Here is a 23,566-nt window from a genome sequence, read left to right on the forward strand (position 1 = left end):
AGAGAGCAAAAGAGAGGGGGAAGAGAGCAAAAGAGAGGGGGAAGAGAGCAAAAGAGAGGGGGGAAAGAGAGCAAAAGAGAGGGGGAGAGAGAGCAATAGAGGGGGAGAGAGAGAGCAATAGAGGGGGAGAGAGAGAGCAAAAGAGAAGGGGAAAAAGAGCAAAAGAGAGGGGAGAGAGCAAAAGAAAGGGGAGAGAGAGAGCAAGAGAGAGAGAGCAAAAGAGAGGGGGAGATAGAGAGCAAAAGAGAGGGGAGAGAGAGCAAATGAGGGGGGGAGAGAAAAAGAGAGGGGGGAGAGAGAGAAAAAGAGAGGGGAGAGAGAAAAAGGAAGGGGGGAGAGAGAGCAAAAGAGGGGAGAGAGAGAGCAAAAGAGAGGGGGAGATAGAGAGCAAAAGAGAGGGGGGAGAGAGCAAAAGAGAGGGGGGAGAGAGCAAAAGAGAGGGGGGAGAGAGCAAAAGAGAGGGGGGAGAGAGCAAAAGAGAGGGGGGAGAGAGAGCAAAAGAGGGGGGAGAGAGAGCAAAAGAGGGGGGAGAGAGCAAAAGAGAGGGGAGAGAGTAAAAGAGGGGGGAGAGAGAGCAAAAGAGAGGGGAGAGAGAGCAAAAGAGAGGGGAGAGAGGAAAAGAGAGGGAGAGAGAGAGCAAAAGAGAGGGGAAAGAGAGAAGGCAAAAGAGAGGGGGGGGGAGATAGAGAAAGAGAGGGGGAGGGAGAGAGCAAAATAGAGGGAGAGAGAGAGAATGAGCAAAAGAGAGGAGGGAGAGAGAGCAAAAGAAAGGGGAAGAGAGAAAGAGCAAAAGAGAGGGTGTAGAGAGAGAGCGCAAAAGAGAGGGGGAAGAGAGAGTAAGAGAGGGTGTAGAGAGCAAAAGAGAGGAAGAGAGGGGGAGAGAGAGCAAGAGAGGGGGAGAGAGAGAGCAAAAGAGAGGTGGGAGATAGAGCAAGAGAGGGGGAGAGAGAAAGCAAAAGAGAGGGAGGAGAGAGAGAGCAAAAGAGAGGGAGAGAGAGCAAAAGAGAGGGGGGGAGAGAGAGCAAAAGAGAGGGGGGAGAGAGAGAGACCAGGGGGGGGGGGAGATAGAGCAAAAGAGAGTGGGGAGAGAGAGAGAGAGAGAGAGAGCAAAAGAGAGGGGGGAGAGTATTGGAGCCCTGAAAACATGAAAAATCATATTTATGTAATATTCATACTTAATAAAGTATTTAACTGTGTATGTACTGTAAATATATATAGGTATAGATGTATATTTTACCAAAAAGTCATCCGTTATATATATAGAAATATGCTGCTATGTGAGGAACATTGGAATGTGAAATATTATTTCAGGTCAGGTTTAGTGCTCTTGAATAAACACGGTCAGGTTAGACCATGAGTATGGGTGCTAGTTTTTTTTTTTTTAATCTAGTTTTCACACTCCATTAAAGTCTACATTAACGCGTTTCAAATATTTTAAGTTTCATTTTTTGCAAGCGTGGCGTTTTTGCTCTCACGCTAACTTTTTACTTTCAACTGGTAATACAATCACAATCTGACGCGTGCAAAAAGCCTCTGTCTAGTGTAGTTAATGCACAAGTGGGAGCACTTGTAATCTAGCCCATAATTGGAAGTAATTTATAAGTAATTATTTCTGTTAGACGTGTGCAATTGGCTATTTTGAACCGATTCAAATATCGAAGATGGTGGCCACAAGCAACATTCGGCAATTTTCGGAGCTGAATTTATTCTTGTAAAAGTGCAAGACACTAAAACGCACAAGAAAAAATCCGGCTCCGAAAATTGCCGAATGTGACTTGCGGCCACCATCTTCAATATTCGTACAGGATCAAAATAGCCGAATGCACATGTCTAATTTCTATTACATTGTATCGCTTTTGTGAAAATGTACCATCATATGCTGACACAAAAAAATTGCAACACGTGACCAGAAATTCAAACTCAAGTCTTTTAACGTACAGCAGGCAAATTAAATATTAAATATAATAAAGATTTTATATAAAAATCTCCAGATGTTTACCGTCCCTTTCATTTTCAGTTGTTCTCTCTAAGTATTGAGCTTTGGTATACAGATAGCAATAATATAAATAAGAATTTACTCCTAATATCAATTTTTTTTCTTGGTATCTTTATTTGAAAAAGCAGCAATGTAAGCATAGGAGCCGGCCCACCTTTGGTTCAGCAGCTGGGTAGTGCTTGCTGATTGGTGGCTAAATGTAGCCACCAATCAGCAAGCGCTATTCAGGGTGCTGAACCAAAAATGGGCAGGCTCTTATGCTTACATTCCTGCTTTTTCAAATAAAAATACCAAGAGGACGAAGAAATATTGATAATGTGAAAAGCACAATAGGGCTAAAAACAGCTACTCCCAGGTGGCAACCGGGCCATAGAACAAGCTACTGAGCGGTTATTCGTCCTGACAGACTGCTTCGCTTTCTGTTTGTATTTGTAATAGACAGTTTACCAGTGTAATCGTTGTGCTCTATCGTTACAGAGAACCATTTGCAAATGTATGTTCCTTTTTGTTTTGTTGTTCTGTGTATATAATTTTCTATTTTTTTCCTTATTTAATTTCTTATACCTCATCATAGTCTGCAGCTCCTACTGCGATCATTCATGTATGAACTCAGGATGAGCATCTCTTTAACCTTGCAATAGCTTCTGAGGGGATATCTATCAAGCCGTCAACTTTGTTGCATTCGACGGCATCAATACGCTCGCCTAACATCGTGGCCGCGTATCTCAATACGCTCTCCATATTTATAAAAAAAGCTGGCAAAAAGACGCGCACCAAGTATGGGGCGATGAGCATTGGACTGTTGTTAACTAGCCGTCATCGATCTCGCATCTATTCGGCTTTTTACCAACTTTATTTATACCCTGTCACTAAACGCCGCCACTATACTAAAATGTTTAACCCCTATCCTGCCCCTCCCGGACCCTGCTGCCACTAAATAAATGTATTAACCCCTAAACCTCTGGCCTCCCACATCACTACCACTAACTAAACCTATTAACCCCTAAACCGCCAGTCCCCCACATCGCCATAAACTAAATTAAGCTATTAACCCCTAAACTTAACAAGCCTATAACTTTAAATTAAGATTAAATTTACCTGTAGAATTAAAATAAACTATTTTAAACTATTAATTAACCTACCCTAACTATTATCCTACAATTAAATTAAACTAGCAATTAAATTTACTAAATTACATATTAAAAAACCCTAACCCTACTCAAATTATTTAAATATACTATTTAACCTTATTAAAAATTACTAAATTACCACAACCCCCCCCCCCCCCGCTAAGTTACAAAAAATAAAAAACACAAAATTTACAGGGGGGAAAAAACACATTATCAAAAATAAAAAAGAATTACACCTAATCTAATAGCCCTATCAAAATAAAAAAGCCTCCGCAAAATAAAATAAAACCCTAGCCTACAATAAACTACCAATGGCCCTCAAAAGGGCCTTTTCTGGGGCATTGCCCCAAAGAAATCAGCTCTTTTACCTTTTAAAAAAAATACAAACACCCCCCAACAGTAAAACCCACCACCCAAATAAACAACCTCCCCAAATAAAAACCCTATCTAAAATAACCTAAGCTCTCCATTGCCCTGAAAAGGGCATTTGTATGGGCATTGCCCTTAAAAGGGCATTTAGCTCTTTTACCTGCCCAGACCCTAATCTAAAAATAAAATCCACCCAAAAAACTCTTAAATAAACATAACACTAACCCCCAACGATCCACTTACAGTTATTGAAGTCCAGCTTGAAGGATCTATCCAGCCAGCAAGAAGTCTTCATCCAGGCGCCCTCTTCCATCTTCATCCAGCCGGCGAAGTCTTCATCTTGGATGACGTCACTTGCATTCAAGTTCCAATTTACGATGGTGACCATATTGAAGAGGAGCTCCGCGCCGGATGTCTTTAGGATGGACTCGCTCCGCGCCGGATGGATAAAGATAGAAGATGCCATCTGGATGAAGACTTCGGCATCCGCGGCCTCCAGGGTGGTGGATTGAAAACCAGGTACGCTGGGCCGGAATAGCCATGAGCGTACCTGTTAGAAATTTGATAAACAGGAAAAGGTGTCAAATAGAGCCGAATGTGTATTCGGAACATCTGTAATGACGTAAGCATCGATCTGCGTCGGATTGAGACCAGCGGATCGTATGTTACATCACAAATTTCAACATTTGCCGGTCTGTAGGCTTTGATAACTAGGTCGGATCAAGCTCGCAACAATTACGCTGCGGAATTCCGGCATATATCCAGTTGACAGCTTGATACATATCCCCCCTGGACTTTAAAGATGTTGAAAGGCTTTGATTGATTTTAGGTCACTACGGACCTGATATCCTAAGATCAAGCAATTCTTATGAAGCACTGTAACTTGTTGTCTGCATACTTTATTATCCTTATTTACTATGTATTAGAGAAGTGCATTCCGCAGTTTTGTTCACTGCCGATTACGGAAGTAGGAGGCTGCTTTCGGTATTCAGCTTTTTTTTTTTTTGAGCCGAATATCCTCTTGTGCAAGTGAAACACACTGAGATCTGTGCAAATCCAGATCTCAGCATGTTTCTAATACTTCTAATGGCTGGGTTTTTATCGTGCACCCATAAACTGGCAAATTTGCTCGTTTACGTGTGCGCAATTAATTAGCCCATAGTGTTTAACAAAAATTAAAGAAAGTAGTACTGAACTGTATATAAACCAAGGAACTAGACTAACAGGGGGTACATAAAGCAATTAAAAATAGGAAATATAATATAATACAATGATATAGTATTTTTGACACAAAAGAGTGCATATACAAACAATAAGCGCTGCGGAATCTGTTGGCACTCTACAAATAACCGATAATAATAAATAATAATGGTGCAATATAAGGCCCAAAATGAGAAAAACAGCAGGATGAAAATATCCTCAAAATGATCCAAAAGAAATGATGATGGCAGCCTCCTCTTCATGGATATACCCGAATAAACTGTAGAACGACAAAAGAAGAACAAAGGGGCGCCTCATGTGTAGATCCTCCAGACAATAAAAAGTGGAATATAAAATCAGCCAAATGGGTGCTCATAATTTATTAGAGCATCCTTGTGTGCTAGTTGAAACAGACTGATATACTTAAGGGCAAATCAGCTCACCCACTCAGGGATTCCCAGACAGAAGTGTTCTAAAATGCAAGGAAAAACCCTACATGTGCACATCAACCAGATCAATGTGGCAATAGTATTTAAAATAGCCAAATGGGTACTCACATTTTGCACACCTATGTGCTAGTAGAAGCGGATTGATACATTTAGAATGGTGTACCAGCTCACCAACTCCAGGGTCTCCAGAGAAGGTAAAGCTGAGTGCAGGACCAAATGGACACACGGGTGTGCAACCAAACCACATCAAAGTGGACACAGTAATAAAGATGATAACACTAGTTTTTTAAAAATTAAAAAAACTTTACATTTATTAAAAAAAGTATAATAAAAACAAGTAGTAAACTAGGGGGTATCACAGTATCCCCTTAGCATGCAACTCGTTTCTCAGCCCCAAACAGGCTGTTTCATCAGGCAATAGCCAAGTGAGTACCCATTTGGCTATTTTAAATATTATTGCCACATTGATCTGGTTGATGTGCACATGTAGGGTTTTTCCTTGCATTTTAGAACACTTCTGTCTGGGAATCCCTAAGTGGGTGAGCTGATACGCCCTTAAGTATATCAGTCTGTTTCAACTAGCACACAAGGGTGCTCTAATAAATTGTGAATACCCATTTGGCTGATTTTATATTTCACTTTTTATTGTCTGGAGGATCTACACATGAGGCGCCCCATTGGTCTTCTTTTGTCATTCTATAGTACTGAACTGTAAAACATCTGCATAAAAATAAATGTTTTTAAAACTGGTTTGTTGTTTTTGTTAAAATATTTGTTTGGTTCTTTTCAGACCAATACAGGGATGCAACACTTAAAAAAGCTTCATTCACGATTATTTTGTCTTTACTGTTACCAGCTAATGCCAGAAAGAAATAAGTTCCTGAACTTATTAAAAGGACAGTAAACAACTTGAGATTGTTATATAAAATGTTTAGTTATGTGCAATGAAACAAATTTGCAATATATTTTTATTATTTATTTTGTTCCTTTTCGTGCAGTTTAGCTTTGAAAATTGAGGATTTCATAATTCTCACTACTTGAAACGCACCCTGCTGACTTCTCAAGGCTCACCCTGCTACACACATTTCCCCAATTGCCTTTTACTGATATCAACTGTAAAACAATGCATTGTATAGTAAAATTATGACATTGGCTATTCTTGTTGTCTCCAGACTAATGGGTCAATGTAAGTGCATACGCTGTCAGCATTTAACATTGCACAAGAATTTCTAGTGAAATTCTTGTGCAATGCTACCCCTTGCTCACCCGCTCAGCCACTAGCAGGGGATGTCAATCATCCCGATTGTATCGGATCTGAATGATTTCAGTCCGCCACCTAATAGATGTCTTGCGACCGCTGCTTCTTGACTTCCGTTTCTGGCGAGTCAGACACGATGCGTATAGAATGCAGCATCCGCTGCTTGTTAAATCTACCCTTAAAGGTCAGATAAGGCAAATGGTGTATGGAGTTTGATTTTAGAAGACAAATTGCAGTAAAAGGACGTTCATTAATTTTACAAATGATTTGACTGATATATTATTTTATTCTATAGCAGTACAACAGAAATGTCTTGTAAATAAGTATTTCTAAAAAATACACCATCAAAGTTTAGCAGATAAATAATTTGATAAACTAAAGCACAGTAATATATCCCACAGTGTAATATGTAGCTGGGTGGCACAAGCATTTTCACAACTGCAGTATTCACTCAAGCCTCTCTAATGTAGTAAAAAAAAATGCAAACATAATATACGTAATATACGTAAATGACGTTGCACTGGTTTAAAGGACCAGTAAACTTTGTTTTCGTTGACCATGTTTAAACATACATTATTAAAAGTAGATTATCAGACAATCAAATTTATATAAATATAATGCAATAACATTTTATACTTTTGAATATAAACTTACTTCTATATTTTCTGCTCTGGACAACCTAAGACATCCTCCATAAATGTAGGGCACGGCATAGTACTGCTTAATTTCAATACTGCCAATCGCTGCATGATAATAAATTACCCATTTGCTCGCTCCTGATCACATGCGTACTCCTTAACAGAGCGTGAATCAGTATTTCCCGGATACATGCCCTCTCTCCTAATGACAGCCCAATTATGAGGTTCCCTTTGATGTACCTGTAGTCACAAGTAGCTCCAATTCAATTTGCGTTTGTCCCTTCTGACTCTACCCAACCTATACCCATCAATAATGTTTTTTCATATGTACTGCAAACGTGGGCTAAATAAATATATTATAATTAGGTGACGTTTCCAACTCAGCACTGTCGAGCAAATAATAATAGTACCGTCCACTCTTCTCTCGCAACCATCACATTCAAACTTTATGTTGAGTGCTTGCGGCATTCCTATACAGCCCTCCTTCAGATCCGCCTCCTGTCTGTCATCCCTGTACTTTGCAGCGCCACATGTGTGGCTTCTCCACTTCCAGGAGTCCCAGCGTCAATGGGATTTTGCCATGTATTCTACTCCATCCCAAGCAATGCAAATTATAGTACAAGAAGTAGGAGCACTTTTGGCAACATTAAAGGGACATTCCAGCCAAAATTGGAATCCACATGGATGCATTTCAGGTTTGAATAAAAGCATTTTTGCAATACACCTGTGTTAGCAAAAAATGCTTCTAATTTAAGATATAACTGTTTCAAAAGTGTATTTAAGTATGCTTCATGCACCAGCATTTTAAACTCAACACATGACACATTGTTTATATGATACAAAACCCACTGGTGTTCTGAGCAGCTGCAGTATTTAAAATGCTGGTGCACTGAGAATATTTAGCTATGCTTTATATACACATGCAGAGAAAATGTTAACACTAAAACAATGATAAATTTTACTAGAAGCATTTTGCCAATACATGTATATTGCAAATATGTTTCTATTCAAAGATGTAATCCATCTATGTGCATTTAAATCTTGACCGGAATGTCCCTTTAAAACTTCACCTTTATTTCAAAACATGTATATTAAAAGCAGCCAGCCAGCATGATTAAGGCTTTAATGTTACCAAGAGTCCTCCTCTTTCTTGTTCAATATATATCAGGGGTGTATTACTGCCTAGGCAGACAAGGCATTTGCCTAGTGTGGCAGACTGGGGAGGCAGCAGCACGGCACTTCTCACATGCATCAAGAATTAGCCCTTTATTGCTATCCAAGGCCCTTAAGTACCCAGGGCACTGCAAAACCTAATTATGACACTGATGTGTATATATATATATATACACACATATACATATATATATATATATATATATATATATATACACACACACACACAAGTCCATTCTTAATTCTTCCACCTCTGCCCTTCACTTAGCTAAGCAAACCTACTTCTCTTCTCTTATATCTACTCACTCGTCAAACCCTTAACGACTCTTCTCCATTTTCAACTCGCTCCTCTACCCACCTGCACCACCCCCTTCATCTGCATTTAGTGTTTAAGACCTGGCTGACTACTTTTTCATTAAAACACTTAACATCCAAAGCAACATCCCAACACAAGACTGCTATCTCCCAACTTCGCTCTTAGTCATCCCCTCTGCCACTCTCTGCACCCTCCCCCCAACCACTGAGAGTGAAGTGGGTTCCTTATTGTCTTCCTCACACCTCACAACCTGCCCACTTGACCCTATTCCTTCACATCTAATACGTTCTCTGTCTTCCACCCTCACTCCAGCTCTTACTCACATATTCAACCTATCCCTTTCTACCGGTTCATTCCCATCTTCCTTCAAACATTCAAAGGTCACCCCATCCTCAAAAAACACTCCCTTGACCCTAACTCTTCTGCAAACTACCTCCCCATATCACTGCTTCCACGAGCTTCAAAAGTCCTTAAAAAACTAGTTTTCGGTTGCCTAACCCACTTCCTGTGCTCCAACTCATTGCTTGACCCCCTGCAATCTGGGTTCCATCCCCAACATTTAACTGAGACTGCCCTCACCAAGGCTATGGCTTCAACTATCGCCTCTATGCTGATGATACCCAGATCTACCTCTCCACCCCTTCACTCTCTCCTTCTGTCAATTCTCACATCAGCAACTGCTTAGCTGGCATTTCCTCCTGGATGGCCTCTCACCACCTAAAAATAAACATGTCTAAGACCGAACTACTTCTTATCCCCCACTCTAATTCTACTACAGTTTCTAATTTTTCTATCACTGTTGGTGACACCACTATCTCCCCAAGTCCGCTGCCTTGGAGTCACACTTGACTCAAATCTGTCCTTCATTCCCCACATCCAATTGCTCTCTTCATCTTGCCGCAACCACCTACGCAATATCTCCAAAATTCGTCCATTTCTGAGCGTTGAAACTACTAAACAGCTAATACACTCCCTCGTAATTTCCCGACTTGACTACTATAATAACCTACTAACTGGCCTCCCTCTCCCCCCCCCCCTTTCAATCTATCCTAAATGCTTCTGCCAGGCAAATCCACCTCTCCCGATGCTCTGTATCTGCTGCACCTCTCTGTGAGTCCCTTCACTGGCTCCCCATTCACAGCAGAGTTAAATTTAAAATTCTCACCCTGACCTACAAAGCCCTCACCAATGCTGCCCCACCCTTCCTGTCCTCCCTCATCAACAAATATAGTCCAGCCCGCACCCTAAGTTCCAACAATGACCTGCTCCTTGCCTCCTCTACCATCACCTCCCCTCATGCTAGACAACAGGACTTCTCTTGTGCAGCACCAACCCTCTGGAACGCACTTCCTCGAGCTGTCAGATTTTCCCCTAACCTGTCCTCTTTTAAATGCTCCCTAAAGACCTTTTTGTTCAGGGAAGCTTATCACCCGACTCAGTAACAAATTAATTTCACTTACCTAACAATTGCCCTCATCTATCTCCTCACTAATATCATTTTTACAGTCCCCACCTCCTGTTTCCCATCCTCCTACCCATTTAGATTGTAAATTCCCATGGGAATAGGGCCCTCAATTCCCCTTGTATGTGTCTGAAAAATGTTGTCTTATATTGTATTGTTTCATCGTTGTACTCCATGGACAGCACTGCGGAATCTGTTGGCACTTTAAAAATAAAGAATAATAATAATAATTATATATATATATATATATAAATGTATAAGCTCTGTGATCAATCCTTTCTTTTCTCTCTTAGGTGGGCACTAGTAAACAATCATGTGAACTTCAGTCAGCAATACTGGAGTGTCGATGTGCACTTATTCTTATTTCAGTGACATCCCTGTTAGCCTTCTGTGCATGCGTGCACTCCCGTGCTGATTCATGAGCCTGCTACCCAGGTAGCCCTCCGTGATATGACATAAACAATGAGTATCACAAAGGGCTTGGAAATAATCTAATATTCAAATGGAATTTATTTAGTGATGAAGGAAAAAGTTATAAATGATGTATATTGAAGAGTTTTAATTAAAAAAAAAACTTACTTTAAAGCAATAAAAAAATTGAGTTTACTATAATGTTTTTTTTACTATATTTAAAGTGAAAAGAAAAACTGAGATTTCACATAAAATGTTTAATGTACAATAAAAAATACAGCAATATACTTCCAGTATTTATTGTGTCTGCTTTTTCTGTAACCTAACTATAAAAAATGTTTTTTTTTCACATCCACAAGAATTGGAAGTGCATACTCCAGACTTAATTAGCCTCACACTGCTACAATTTTACAAAGTGATTGTTTGATCACTGTATTACGCTAATTGTAAGACACATATTTTATCTTTCTAAATTAGAATTTAAACCATGTATGAAACATACTAGTACATAAACTTGCAGTTTAAATGTTGACATCACTATTTTTGCTAACATTCATTGCATTAATAATTAAAGGACCACAATATTCTAAAAATGACATGCTCTAATTAGTTAGAGCGTGTAATTTAAGACTATCGACCCTACACTACAGTGTGTTTAAGCTTCCGCAAAAGGTTTAAACACACAGTAGAAGTGTGGCTTGGTACCCGCATCCTGTGAAACTAGCACTACTGACTGGAACAGACACACGGGATGGGCTATAAGTGTTTATACTCTACTAACATGATGATTATACACTGATAAAATGAGATACATGTTCATGGGCTTTTTATACAGCTACATATAAATAATTTGTATATACATTGCTTACCTTTCTGGGTTCTTAATTTCTTCTGTAACAAAGTTTAAGGTGTCCCAGCCAGAGTAAGAGAAGAGAGCAGAATACAGTGCAAGTGAGATGTCTCCAGCATCCCATGAAGATCCTGCAAACGAGTCCTCAAAGTGCTCTGTGTATCCTGGAAATGAACCACACATTATATACCTTCTGCAGGAATCATCTGCATATCGCCTAATTAAAAAAAATCCAGTCTTACAATAAATAAATACATTAAAAATGAGTTCCCAATATGAGTAAAATAAAAACTTTGCAATATACTTTCCTTATTTCTTGTCTCCATGTTTCTTGTAATTACACTTAGAAAGTCATCCCTGTACATTTTACACAGCGATTGTTTGATAATTTTAGGAGTTAATTATCTGCCCCTAACTGGTCACAGCAAAGTAGATAAACATATTTGAAAGGCTTCCAAAGGGTATGTTCCTGGATTGCAAAATATTGCAAGTTTTGCTGCCAAAATTTATTTTGCATGCAAATGATTTGCAGTACAGTTCTTAATTGAATATATGTGTGTTTGTGTATATGTATATATATATATATATATATATATATATAAATATCAGAAGAGAGAGAACAGCACTCCTGAGATAGAACAAAAGCTAGAATAATTTCCATGCCTGTTCATTTCTATTGCAACTCAGGGTGCGCATTCTTTTAGCACACTATGCCCCTTCACAGAAAAAAAATATCCTGTAGCATATCAGTCTGACCCTGCCCAATGACAGTCCAGCACCGAAATACCAGGCAATTCTTCTCTGAACAAGAGAAATAACAACCTCATGGGGCCTCGTCAGTGAGGTGCAGTTGCTTATCTCTAGGGCATGTGTGCAGGGAGTCCACGTCTGGTTTCCCACATTACTCTTAGGGAGACTCAAGAGTAATTTGCATAAATATTGCAATAGAAATGAACAGGCATGGAAGTTATTCTAGCTTTTGTTCCATCTCAGGAGTGTTGTTCTCTCTCCTGGTATTTATGCAAATTACTCTTTGGTCTCCCTAAGACAGGCATGTCCAAAGTCTGGCCTGCGGGCCAATTGCGGCACGCGTTCCGGACTGATAAGGCCCCACAGATAAGTTGCCCAAATATAGATCTTATGGTCCCCTCAGTGAGTCCCCGAGCGCCGTTCAAGACTCCTGGGATATCTCGCCGCGGGACTTGACGTCATCAGCCGGAAGAAGGAAAGCACAAATCTCGCGAGATCTCGGACGTCGCGAGATTTGGGCTTTCCTTCTCCCTGCGCCTCTATCTGAATCACAAAAGAAAAAATTTGGGTTCAGTGTCCCTTTAACACCTGTTTAGATTTGTCATCCAAGTCACAAAATAAAAATTATGCCGTTTTCAATAAACTTTGCATAAAATAGTTCATTTGCATTTAATTTAAATGGTTTAAAAGAATGTCAGGCAAAAAGGTCGGCCCTCGCACATGTTCACTTCATCAAATCTGGCACTCTTCGAAAAAAATTTGGACACCCCTGCCCTAAGAGTAATGGGGAAATGAGAGATACAACTGCACCTCACTGACGAGGCCCACAGAAGGCCGAAACGATCATCTGGGGTTGTTGCTTCCCTTGTTCAGAGAGGAATTGCATGGAATTTCCACGCTGGACTGTCATTGGGCAGGGTCAGACTGATATGCTACAGGATATTTTTTCTCTGTGAAGGGGCATAGTGTGCTAAAAGAGACTGCACACTGAGTTGCAATAAAAATGAACAGTCATGGAAGTTATTCTAGCTTTTGTTCTATCTCAGGAGTGCTGTTCTCTCTCTTCTGATATATTTATATATTTACTGTGCTGTGACATAGACTGTTCTGAACGTTACCTTTAACTCCTTAATCCTCAACATTGTTATTAGCTAACTGTATTTTTTTAACAGCATCCTAAAACTAATGCTATTATAAAATTATTTAATAGATTACATTTATGAAGATTTCCAGACATAGCAGCAGGAGTCTATAAATTAAATAATTACTTGGTATGGCTTTTAAATGATGATTTATTAAAGAATTGTGTTTTTAAGGAACTCTGGCACCCTCGCGGCAGCACATTAAGGACGTATCTTTATTGCAAAGGTCTGATGAAGCATTTTCTTTCATTATTTGTGGTCATGTTGACATCCATAAGCTACTAGTAAGCCAGGGCTGTAGCCTATAACCACATTTTGGGCCTATATGGATATTCTTTTGATTATGTTCACTGGACCATCTTCTGTTTCATACAGTTCTGTTCCTTGAATCTTGTCTGTTTCCTGAACCCTGTAATTTTCTTACTTTAGCCTTGTTCTGTTTGCCAATAATGGGCCATATTATTGGCAAACAGGACAGAGAAGGCATCAGAACTTAAGCGCAGAAAAGGTGGTTTGTAGCGCAGCGATTGCAGCAAATATAACTATATATGTTTATAATTATTTATGTTAATATGTTTATATACACATATTAACACAGAATATATAATCATATATATATATATATATATATATATATATATATATATATTATATATATATTTACTGAGAACACACAGTTCCCATTCACCGCAATGTAAGGCACTTTTTAGTGCCGTTTTTTTTTCTAATACCCCACTCCCGCCAACTTTACCCCCAAAATTCTGCCTACTAGTGCAATTATTTTATTAAAAAATAAGGATGTTGCTATCATTATTTTTTTTAATAAAATACACTACACTGTATTTTTGGGGCATTTGGGGCACATTTATAAAATTAACCAGAGATCTGATCTTTGGTTAATTTTATAAGCGCTAACTGCTACTGCGAGCTTGCGGTAGCAATAGCCAGTCACTTGTAATGGCTAGTTAATTATAACTCGCCCGCTAATGGGGCGCGCAATAATTTAGTGCTTCACATGTAATCTAGCCCATTATTGTACATAGTATAAGCCTGTTATTGACGCCTGCCTTTGACTTTCTGCTTTACCACAATTACTGAAACCGCTATAAACATAAATCTTTTTACAAATGTTTTTGTGTTTATACAATTAAGGGGACAAAAAGACAGCTACAGAACAGCAATACACTATTAAGACTTAGAAAAACACAAGCCAATGACAAGAAGAATATGTGCATAGCCACCAATCACCAAATCAGTCCCAGTCATGCATTGTTGCTCTGGAGCTGACTTTAACTATGTGTTTTTTAAACAGTTATATGCAAGCAACAGTGCAATAATAAAATGTTCTAATACATTTGAGCATATGTTTTGCACTTCTATTTCCCTTTAAAAGCAAAAGTATATCAATTTTAATGTTTTAAAATAAAGTGTGACTTTATCTGAATTAAGTTATAATATTCAGCTTCCTAAAAAGAGAAGCACAAAAATCAGTTGTTTTTTTTGTTTTGTTTTACATATCCAAAGGTTATGTCAGCAATTAAGACATGTATGACCTGTAGACAAATAAATGTTTTATAAGCAGGGTTTTAGAACTCCAGGGCAATCCACTAAGGCTCTATTAAAAACCATCTTAAGCATGTTTATCGTATCTAATAGCGCAATGCTATGAGCATGTCAGCTACACATATTTGCCAGTCCTAATTAGCTCATAAGCAAGCAATACATCACAGCTAGAAGCAAGATTTTATGTGTGTAAACACTGTACAGAGGTTACAGATATTTTACCAGTAGAGAACCATTAGTGTAGAATTTTCTTTGTCACATTAAGAGAGGGCACTTTTTTATATTTTTGTTGTTAAACTGATGTTCGTTTACAGAGAGGAATACATAAATTTCCTTTTTTTGTTTATGCTTGTGACGTGCGCCACATTTCACCAGTAAAGGAGCAGGAATTTTACATATCAACAAGGGAGGAATCCGTTTTAATCACACATGCACTTCCTGTTAGCTACAAAATAGAAAGTCCTCTTTCATACCTGTACACTACTACTGTAATAATATAATGCTACAAAATGTGCACAACTTTGCTATAAGGAGACCCCTTGAGAAGCCCTGATCTCCTTTGCTATGGAAAATCAGAGGCTTCTCTGAGGTAAATGTTGAAGACTTTTTGCACTCCAGGTCCCTGACCCCACTTGAGGAAGTGAGAAAAGCACAATTTGCACAGTAAATTACAGGAAAAGCAGTCATAATGAATAATTAACATACATCGTTTTACTATACTTCATTAAACATTTGTTGGTGGACTTACACTTTTGTGTAATGTCCCTTCAAATATGCAGGATAAATCCTAGCAGACAAACCAAAATTTGAAGAGGTTAATTACAATAAACTCATGCAAAATAATTAATAAGCATATATTGCATTTTTTTTACTATTGTACGCTATTTACAAGGGTTAACAGCAAACTCTTACCTTGGCACAGTTTAACAATACCCGTAATGATGATGGCTATTAGGGCAATGACTTTCGCATAAGTGAACAGATCCTGCACTCGTGTCCCCCACTTAACATATGCACAGTTTACAAAGGTAAGGAGACCTGCAATGCCAGAGGTCAAAAGTCAGCAAGTTTGGTAATGGTTACCACTCAATTGCCAATGTTATCCTGCAAATCAATTTATAAATAGCCTGCTTTCCAGCAAACCTAAATTTTACATTACATTATAATTAAAATAAATCATTTTAAAAAGCAATTTAATGTTCTTTTTTTTTAAATAAATGTATATTCATGTACTAAAGTAAAGCAGTCACATGCAGAAGTGCAGAAATCTCATCATCACTGGTATTTAAGGTTAAAACGTTTTTTAACTGTACCATATTGTTTGGGTGTCTGGGTATGTGTAAGATAAGCAGTTACTGTCTGGGTTATATATAGCTGGGAAAATAGCAAACCCAAGGATGTTGCTAAGGAAATGTCCACTGCAGCAATAATATAATTACTGATTGGGGTCAAACAACCCACTTTCTTGCCAAGGTAACAATTGTTAAAAGGGACAGTCAACTCCAAAATTTGCATTATTTAAAAAGATAATTACCCTTTATTACCCATTCCTCAGTTTTGCACAGCCAACATGGTTATATTAATATACTTTTCACCTCTGTGATTACCTTGCATCTAAGCCTCTTCTGACAGCCCCCTAATCACATTACTTTTTATTTATTATCTATTGACTTGCATTTTAGCCAATAAGTGCTGTGCCCTGCACAACTCCATGGGAGAGAGCACAATGTTATCTATATGGCCCACCTGAACTAGCAGTCTCCTGTTGTGAAACACTAATACAAAAGTATGTGATTAAGAGGCTGTCAATAGAGCCTTTGAAACGGGCAGAAAATTAGAGGTTTAAATGTTATAAAGTATATTAATCTAACAATGTTGATTGTGCACAGCTGGGAAATGGGTACTAAAGGTGTTATCTATTTTTTTAAACAATAACAATTTTGGTGTTGACTGTCCCTTTAATACTACAGCTGTTTCAAAGTCTGATGCATACAAAAATAATAATAATTACATGGAGGTTAATAAAAAAAACTATTACCTCAATACAACTAAAGTGATGGTAAACTCACTATAATGACAATGTTATTTCCTAAAGCTTTTATTACACATATACCTTGTATACTCATATTTCTTTACTAATCAATGTTTAAGACAGAGTAAATTACTTTTTTTATTGCAGGATTGCCTGTCCCTGGCCGCCTCCGTGTAAAAAATACTGACTGTGAAATTTGATTGACATATGGTGCATCCAATAGCAGATGCACCATAGCCCTATGTATTTGATGTTCAGCACGCTCCCATGCCGCTGCTTTGAGGGCTCTGAATTAGCGATGCACACTGCGCAAGTGCAGTTATCAGATGAGCCGACAGCAGCCTCATGTAAACAGACTGTTTACATGAGGCTGCTGTCGGCTCGTCTGATAACAGACTCAGCTCTCCCACTCAGGGAGGTAGAACTAACGGTGAGTGCGGCTTGTTTAGCTTGGTGCAGGTTATGCATTGTCCGGGCATGCCTTGTGGTAGGAACAATGTTAAGCTCATAGCGGGAATAACTGCATATCCCTCACATAACAGTCTGTTTACATGAGGCCGCTGTCGGCTCATCTGATAACTGCACTTGCGCAGTGTGCATCGCTAATTCAGAGCCCTCAAAGCAGCGGCACGGGAGCGTGCTGAAGATCAAATACATATGGCGTATGGTGCATCTGCTATTGGATGCGCCATATTTCAATCAAATTTCACAATCAGTATTTTTTACACGGAGGCGGCCAGGGACAGGCAATCCTGCAAATAAAAAAAGTAATTTACTCTGTCTTAAACATTGATTAGTAAAGAAATAAGAGTATACAAGGTATATGTGTAATAAAAGCTTTAGGAAATAACATTGTCATTATAGTGAGTTTACCATCACTTTACATTTGTATTAAAGTGACCTAAAAAAGCATTTGTACTGCATTTACAGAAATGTTACACGTGTACTAATGTTCCCTTCCATGCCTCCTAAAAGCAATGTCTTCTACGGTATCTCAGTCCTCTTCCTGACACATTAAACAGACATTAAACAGTTTGAGATTGTTCTATAAAATGTTTAATTAAAGGGCCATAATACCCAAATGTTTAAACACTTGAAAGTGATGCAGCATAGCTGTAAAAAGCTGACTAGAAAATATCACCTGAACATCTCTATGTAAAAAAGAAAGATATTTTACCTCAAAAGTTCCTAAGTAGCCACCTCCCATTGTAAAGGATTTCTAAGCAGCATTTTAGTATGTCTGTCCTGGGACAGCTGAAAGGATGAGCCTCATGCACTCTCATATTATTTCCCTATTCAGCTTACTATGAAATTTCATGAGAGTTAAGTCAAATCTCATGAGATCACAGTAAAAGAGTTCATGACCTCAGCACTGCTGATGCTGATTGGCTGCTGTTCATTTCTTCATATATGTTTTTTTACCTGCAGCTGGGCAGCAGCTGAGTATAACTTTTTACACAGAATTTACTCTGCTGAGCTGAGGAGATTGTGAGGTAAAATATCTTCCATTTTTACATAGAGATGCTCAGGTGATATTTTCCTGTCAGCTTTTTACAGTTATACTGCATCAGTTTCAAGTGATTTAGCATATGAGTATTATGTCCCTTTAAGTATAGAAAACAAAAAAGTTGCCTTTATTAAAGGGACACTGAACCCAATTGTTTTCTTTTTCAGATAAAGCATGAAATTTTAAGCAACTTTCTAATTTACTCCTATTATCAAATGTTCTTCATTCTCTTGGTATCTTTATTTGAAATGCAAGAATGTAAGTTTACATGCCAGACCATTTTTGGTGAAAAACCTGGGTTGTTCTTGCTGATTGGTGGATAAGCTGTCCAGAGTTCTAAACCAAAAAAAGCTTAAATGCCTTCTTTTTGAAGAGAACGAAGAAAAATTGATAATAGGAGTAAATTAGAAAGTTGCTTAAAATTGCCTGCTCTATCTGAATCTCGAAAGAAAAAATTTGGGTTCAGTGTCCCTTTAATTATTTTGTCCCCCTTTCCTGTAATTTAAATCTAAAATATTTTGAACCTACGTGTAGGTTTTCCCATTTACCTATTTTTTCAATCAGAGACAGATATTAAACAGGCACTCATTACTTTTATAGAAATTAAAATACTTTGTAGAAGCTAAACATTTACACTTATATCTTCAATATTTATATGTCTAAGTAATATTATTACTAAGCAGAGTGTTATACTTAATAGAAATTGCAATACGTATTATCCTTCATTTTAAAAACAATTTTACCTTTTATTTATTTTTTTAACTTCATTTGTGCAGTGCCCATTACTTCCTGTCAGAGCCCCACAAGGGGGCTGGAGTCCCTACAGAAAGGTATATCTAGCTTGATCTCATAAATCTTCTACAGTAACTTGAGCTGGCTTAGTGTTAAGTGAATGCAAGAGAAACAGGAAATCAGTTTTGTCTATGCTCAGAAGAGGCAGAATACATATCAGCTCTCTCATCTCCCTGAGGGCAGCGGCTACAGTGAGAATTTCTAAGCGCTTATTTTTCAAGAACATAAGTAGGTTGTTTGCTGTTTCTTTAACACAAATCTTTTTATGTTTACTTTGACTTAACATATTTGTTTTTAATAAAGGAGCACTGTTTCCTATATATTTCAATGTAATATTTGCTTTGAATACATCATTATATCAAGCATTTATTTACTGTTAAAAGGGATAGTCTAGTCAAAATAAAACTTTTATGATTCAGATAGAGCATGCAATGTTAATCAATCCTATTATATAATTTTTTCTTTGTTCTGTTGGTATCTTTATTTGAAAAAGCAAGAATGTATGCTTAGGAGCCAGCCCATTTTTGGTTCAGCGTCTAAGTAGCACTTGCTGATTGGTGGCTATATTTAGACACCAATCAGCAAGCACTACCCAGGTGCTGAACCAAAAATGGACCAGCTCTTAAGCTAACATTCTTGCTTTTTAAAAAAATTGATAATAGGAGTAAATTAGAAAGTTGCTTAACATTGCATGCTCTATCTAAATCATGAAAGTTTAGTTTTGACTAGACTATCCCTTTAATGTCCATTTAACATAAAGGATGCCAGCTATTTTTTTACCACCCTCCAAGAAAATGTCAGACAAGCAGTACAACCAATCAGATGCTGCCCGCCCTATACACACATAATGGTGTGATCTCATGCCGCCCTATGATGAAGTCTAGAATGCTAGTCTGCATCAGAGAGCAGCAGGAACCCGCTCTAATGGGTCTATAGGGCGTGCGTTATGACATATGATTGGCTGTACAAACTGTCTGAAGTACTTCTGAGAGAAAAAGAAAACTGCAAGTTAGTGGCTGGCATCCCGTCTGCAATGTAATGGTAGGAGCTTCAGAAACCACATAAGAGACTGCTTTTAGTAGGCACTGAAGGGATCAGTAGTAGTTTTAAAGTCCCAGTATACATTTTTATGCTATGTGAAACATGATAAATACTGACACACGCTTGCTGCAGCAAGAAGCCTTGATGCCACATATGGAGGTTCACATGACGGAAAGATGGGCTGAACCAAATAGTTGGCTAAGGTAATTGCAATAACAGCTTGGCTGGTGGGTTCAATGATTAGCAGGGATGTCCAGAGCCTGATGAAAGCTATAAACCCCCCAAAAGCTTCCAGGATGTAAGCATAGCTGGCACCTGACTTTGTAATAGTTGTGCCAAGTTCTGCATAGCAAAGGGCTCCAATCACTGAGAAAACTCCACCTACTGCCCATAGTACCAGTGATAGCCCAAAGGATGCTGAGTAGATGAGGACACCCTTAGGAGATACAAATATTCCTGAGCCGATCATGTTGCCCACGATAAGGCTGACTCCATTAAGTAGTGAGATTTCCTTTTTGAGTTGCATGGTTTCCTGGGGATTGGGGACTTCAGACCCCACATTAGACTTGAGGCGGACATGTTCAGGGCTTGAAGCAGTGAGGGGAACAGCCTGGCTTTCCACCTCTTCCACAGCCATTTTGTGTAGTGTTGTCAGATGTTATCTGAAACAGCAAAAGAATGACAGTATTTAAATGAGAGGGACAAGTTCTATAGCTTCTGTTCTAAACAAGGATATAATTAAGTTACTTAAGAAAACAATGCAATTACAACTAAACAGAGCTGTCCTTTCTGACAGTCCATGTGACAGGTTTTCAAGAAAAAGGGATTTGAAAATCCTAAAAATATTTAATTTGTTTAGTTCACTCCTTTCCATGAACTCTATAGATCTGATCACACAGAAAGGTTTTCAGAGGGCAGTACACTTGTCGAGCAGTCAACTGGTTAAAATAACAAAAAACATGTTTATGTGTTAAAGAGACAAAGCTGCAATAAGAATGTGCTTGAATGCATTAGAGCATTTTCTTATTGTACTACTGCGTGTCTATAACTATGTGTTTAACCCTGTAAAACCAGCTATCAATAAGCAGACACTGCCAATACCCTATCAACCCGAGCTGAAGATTTCCAGTGATTAGCTATTTCTTATCATGCTGCAGATTGCCTGATAAACCTATACATGACATTAGTTGCTTAATTGCACGAACTATTTACATATAGCCGTAAATGGTCATAACCAATGGAAGAGATAAACACACTTGTCAGAGATTCAGAAAGGTTTATTTCTGATATTCATATTTATGTATTTATATATAACACATTACACTGCATAAGTTAGATCTATCAATGTCTCTAACAAAGTGTTATTTTTTTCTGTATTAAAGGATTCTGATAGAGGAAGTCAGATAGATAAGTCCTGGGCAAACAGACAAAAAGTACAGATAATGTCAGTAAAAAGGAAGATAATCCCCCCTCCATTATGTTCTTTTCCTTCCTGTTATAAAATGGCTTCAAGGTCTGTCCACCTTTTGTTTCTACCTCTACCAGGAGGTTGTTCCATACAAAGGGACAGTCAACACCAAAATTGTTATTGTTTAAAAAAAAAATAGACAATGTCTTTACTACCCATTCCTAAACTTTGTACAACCAACATTGTTACTATGAAATCTCATGAGAGTTAAGTGAAATCCAATGAGATCACAGTAAGAGTTCATGACCTCAGCAGTGTTGATGCTGATTGGCTGCAGTTCATTTCTTCGTTTTTTTTTTTTTAAATGTTTTTACCTGCAACTGGACAGCAGCTGAGGTATAACTTTTTACACAGCACTTACTCTTAAGAGGAAATTGTGAGGTAAAATATCTTCCTTTTTTACATAGAGATTCTCAGGTGATATTTTCCTGTCAGCTTTTTACAGTTATACTGCATCAGTTTCAAGTGATTTAGCATATGAGTAGTATGTCCCTTTAATATAACTGTCCTGGCTATGCAAAACTGAGGAATGGGTAATAAAGGGATTTGGAAGCTGACTGTCCCTTTAACATTCTTCATCTGTAGATCAGCAAAATAGTTTCAATGAGTCACCTTAAAGGGGCAGTACACTGTAAAATTGTTTTTCCATTAATGTATTTTCAATGACTTGTAATACCAGCTGCAGAGTATAAAATGTATGAGAAATTGCATTTTCGGGCTTATTTATGTATATAAATTAGCTGGTTTTGTGCTTTAAGACCACAGCCTATTACAGTGGGTTGAGCTTGTAAGTAATATCAGATCTCACTATGTTATTATCACGTTGTGCATATACACTTTATTATATCTGTCTGCAAACCTAAGCTCAATACTTAGAAAGAACAATGAAAAATAAACATTTTATTACTTAACTATCCTGCACCCCAGTGAGAATGTAACTTCTGCTGCTGGTTGTGCTTACTACATAGGCTTATCAATAGCTTAGACTCCAGTATAGACACTTTCAGTATAGGTGGGGATACTACAGGCTAAATCAGCTATTTCAAATGCTGAAATAAGGGTAAAGGAGCTACTTGTAAACAATTAAAATGGACAGTAAAGTCCAAAAAACACTTTCATGTTTCAAATAGGGCATGCAATTTTAAACAACTTTCCAATTTACTTTTATCACCAATTTTGCTTTGTTCTCTTGGTATTCTTAGTTGAAAGCTAAACCTAGGAAGGCTCATATTATCATTTCTTAGCCCTAAGGCGGCCTCTTGTCACATGCTTTTGTATTTGCTTTTCACAACAGGGGAGAGCTAGTTCATGTGAGCCATATAGATAACATTGTGATCACGCCCGTGGCTTGTGGCAGACACTGCACTAATTAAATAAAATGTCATGTGATCAGGGGGCTGTCAGAAGATGCTTACATACAAGTTAATCACAGAGGTAAAAAGTATATTAATATAACAGTGCAAAACTGGGGAATGGGTAATAAAGGGATTATCTATCTTTTTAAACAACAACATTTCTGGTGTTGACTGTCCCTTTAATACACTCCAGCAGGTAAAATGGATCATTGGGAACAATTTAAAGGGGAGACATTTTTTGGGGTGAACAGTGAAAAAGAAACTGCTTTAATGTGTTAGAGCATTTTATTGCTGCACTATTGCTATATTTAACTATGCGTTAAACCCTTGCAAACACGTGGCACAATATACGTGCGAATAGCAGCACGTTTTCAAGTAGTGCTTGAAGAAACAAAAGTAGTATTTTTTGACCAGCACTTTAAAAAATAACCAGAAAAATTAGGATGTTTTTACTTTTAGGGAGGGGAGGTTCACAAGTTTTTTTTTTTATTATTTTAAGCATTTATAATTTGTTAGTATTTTTTTAAAAATGTAACTTAAAGAGTCCTGTGTGTGCCAAGAGACACGAAAAAAAATCCCAAATCTTCAACAAAAATAAAATTTTGCATTAACAAATGTATTTTTCTACACTGCTGTTTGACTCTATTTCCCTGATTGCTTACGA

At 38.0% G+C, this 23,566-nt stretch overlaps 1 protein-coding gene across 2 annotated transcripts in view; it reads right to left on the reverse strand.

Moving 5' to 3' along the window:
- SLC7A6 (solute carrier family 7 member 6) overlaps positions 1 to 23,566 on the reverse strand; it is a 97,389-nt gene that overhangs the window by 70,088 nt on the left and 3,735 nt on the right. For both annotated transcript variants that reach the window (XM_053700502.1, XM_053700508.1), the window contains exons 2-4: positions 20,197 to 20,741; positions 15,620 to 15,745; positions 11,272 to 11,416 (exon numbers count right to left, since the gene is read on the reverse strand). In XM_053700502.1, coding sequence (XP_053556477.1) covers positions 11,272 to 11,416; positions 15,620 to 15,745; positions 20,197 to 20,716 — 791 coding nt within the window. In that variant the 5' untranslated portion in view covers positions 20,717 to 20,741. The remainder of the gene's footprint in view (positions 1 to 11,271; positions 11,417 to 15,619; positions 15,746 to 20,196; positions 20,742 to 23,566) is intronic.

Source organism: Bombina bombina, chromosome 1 (genome assembly GCF_027579735.1).
Source record: "Bombina bombina isolate aBomBom1 chromosome 1, aBomBom1.pri, whole genome shotgun sequence".
Taxonomy (NCBI): domain Eukaryota; kingdom Metazoa; phylum Chordata; class Amphibia; order Anura; family Bombinatoridae; genus Bombina; species Bombina bombina.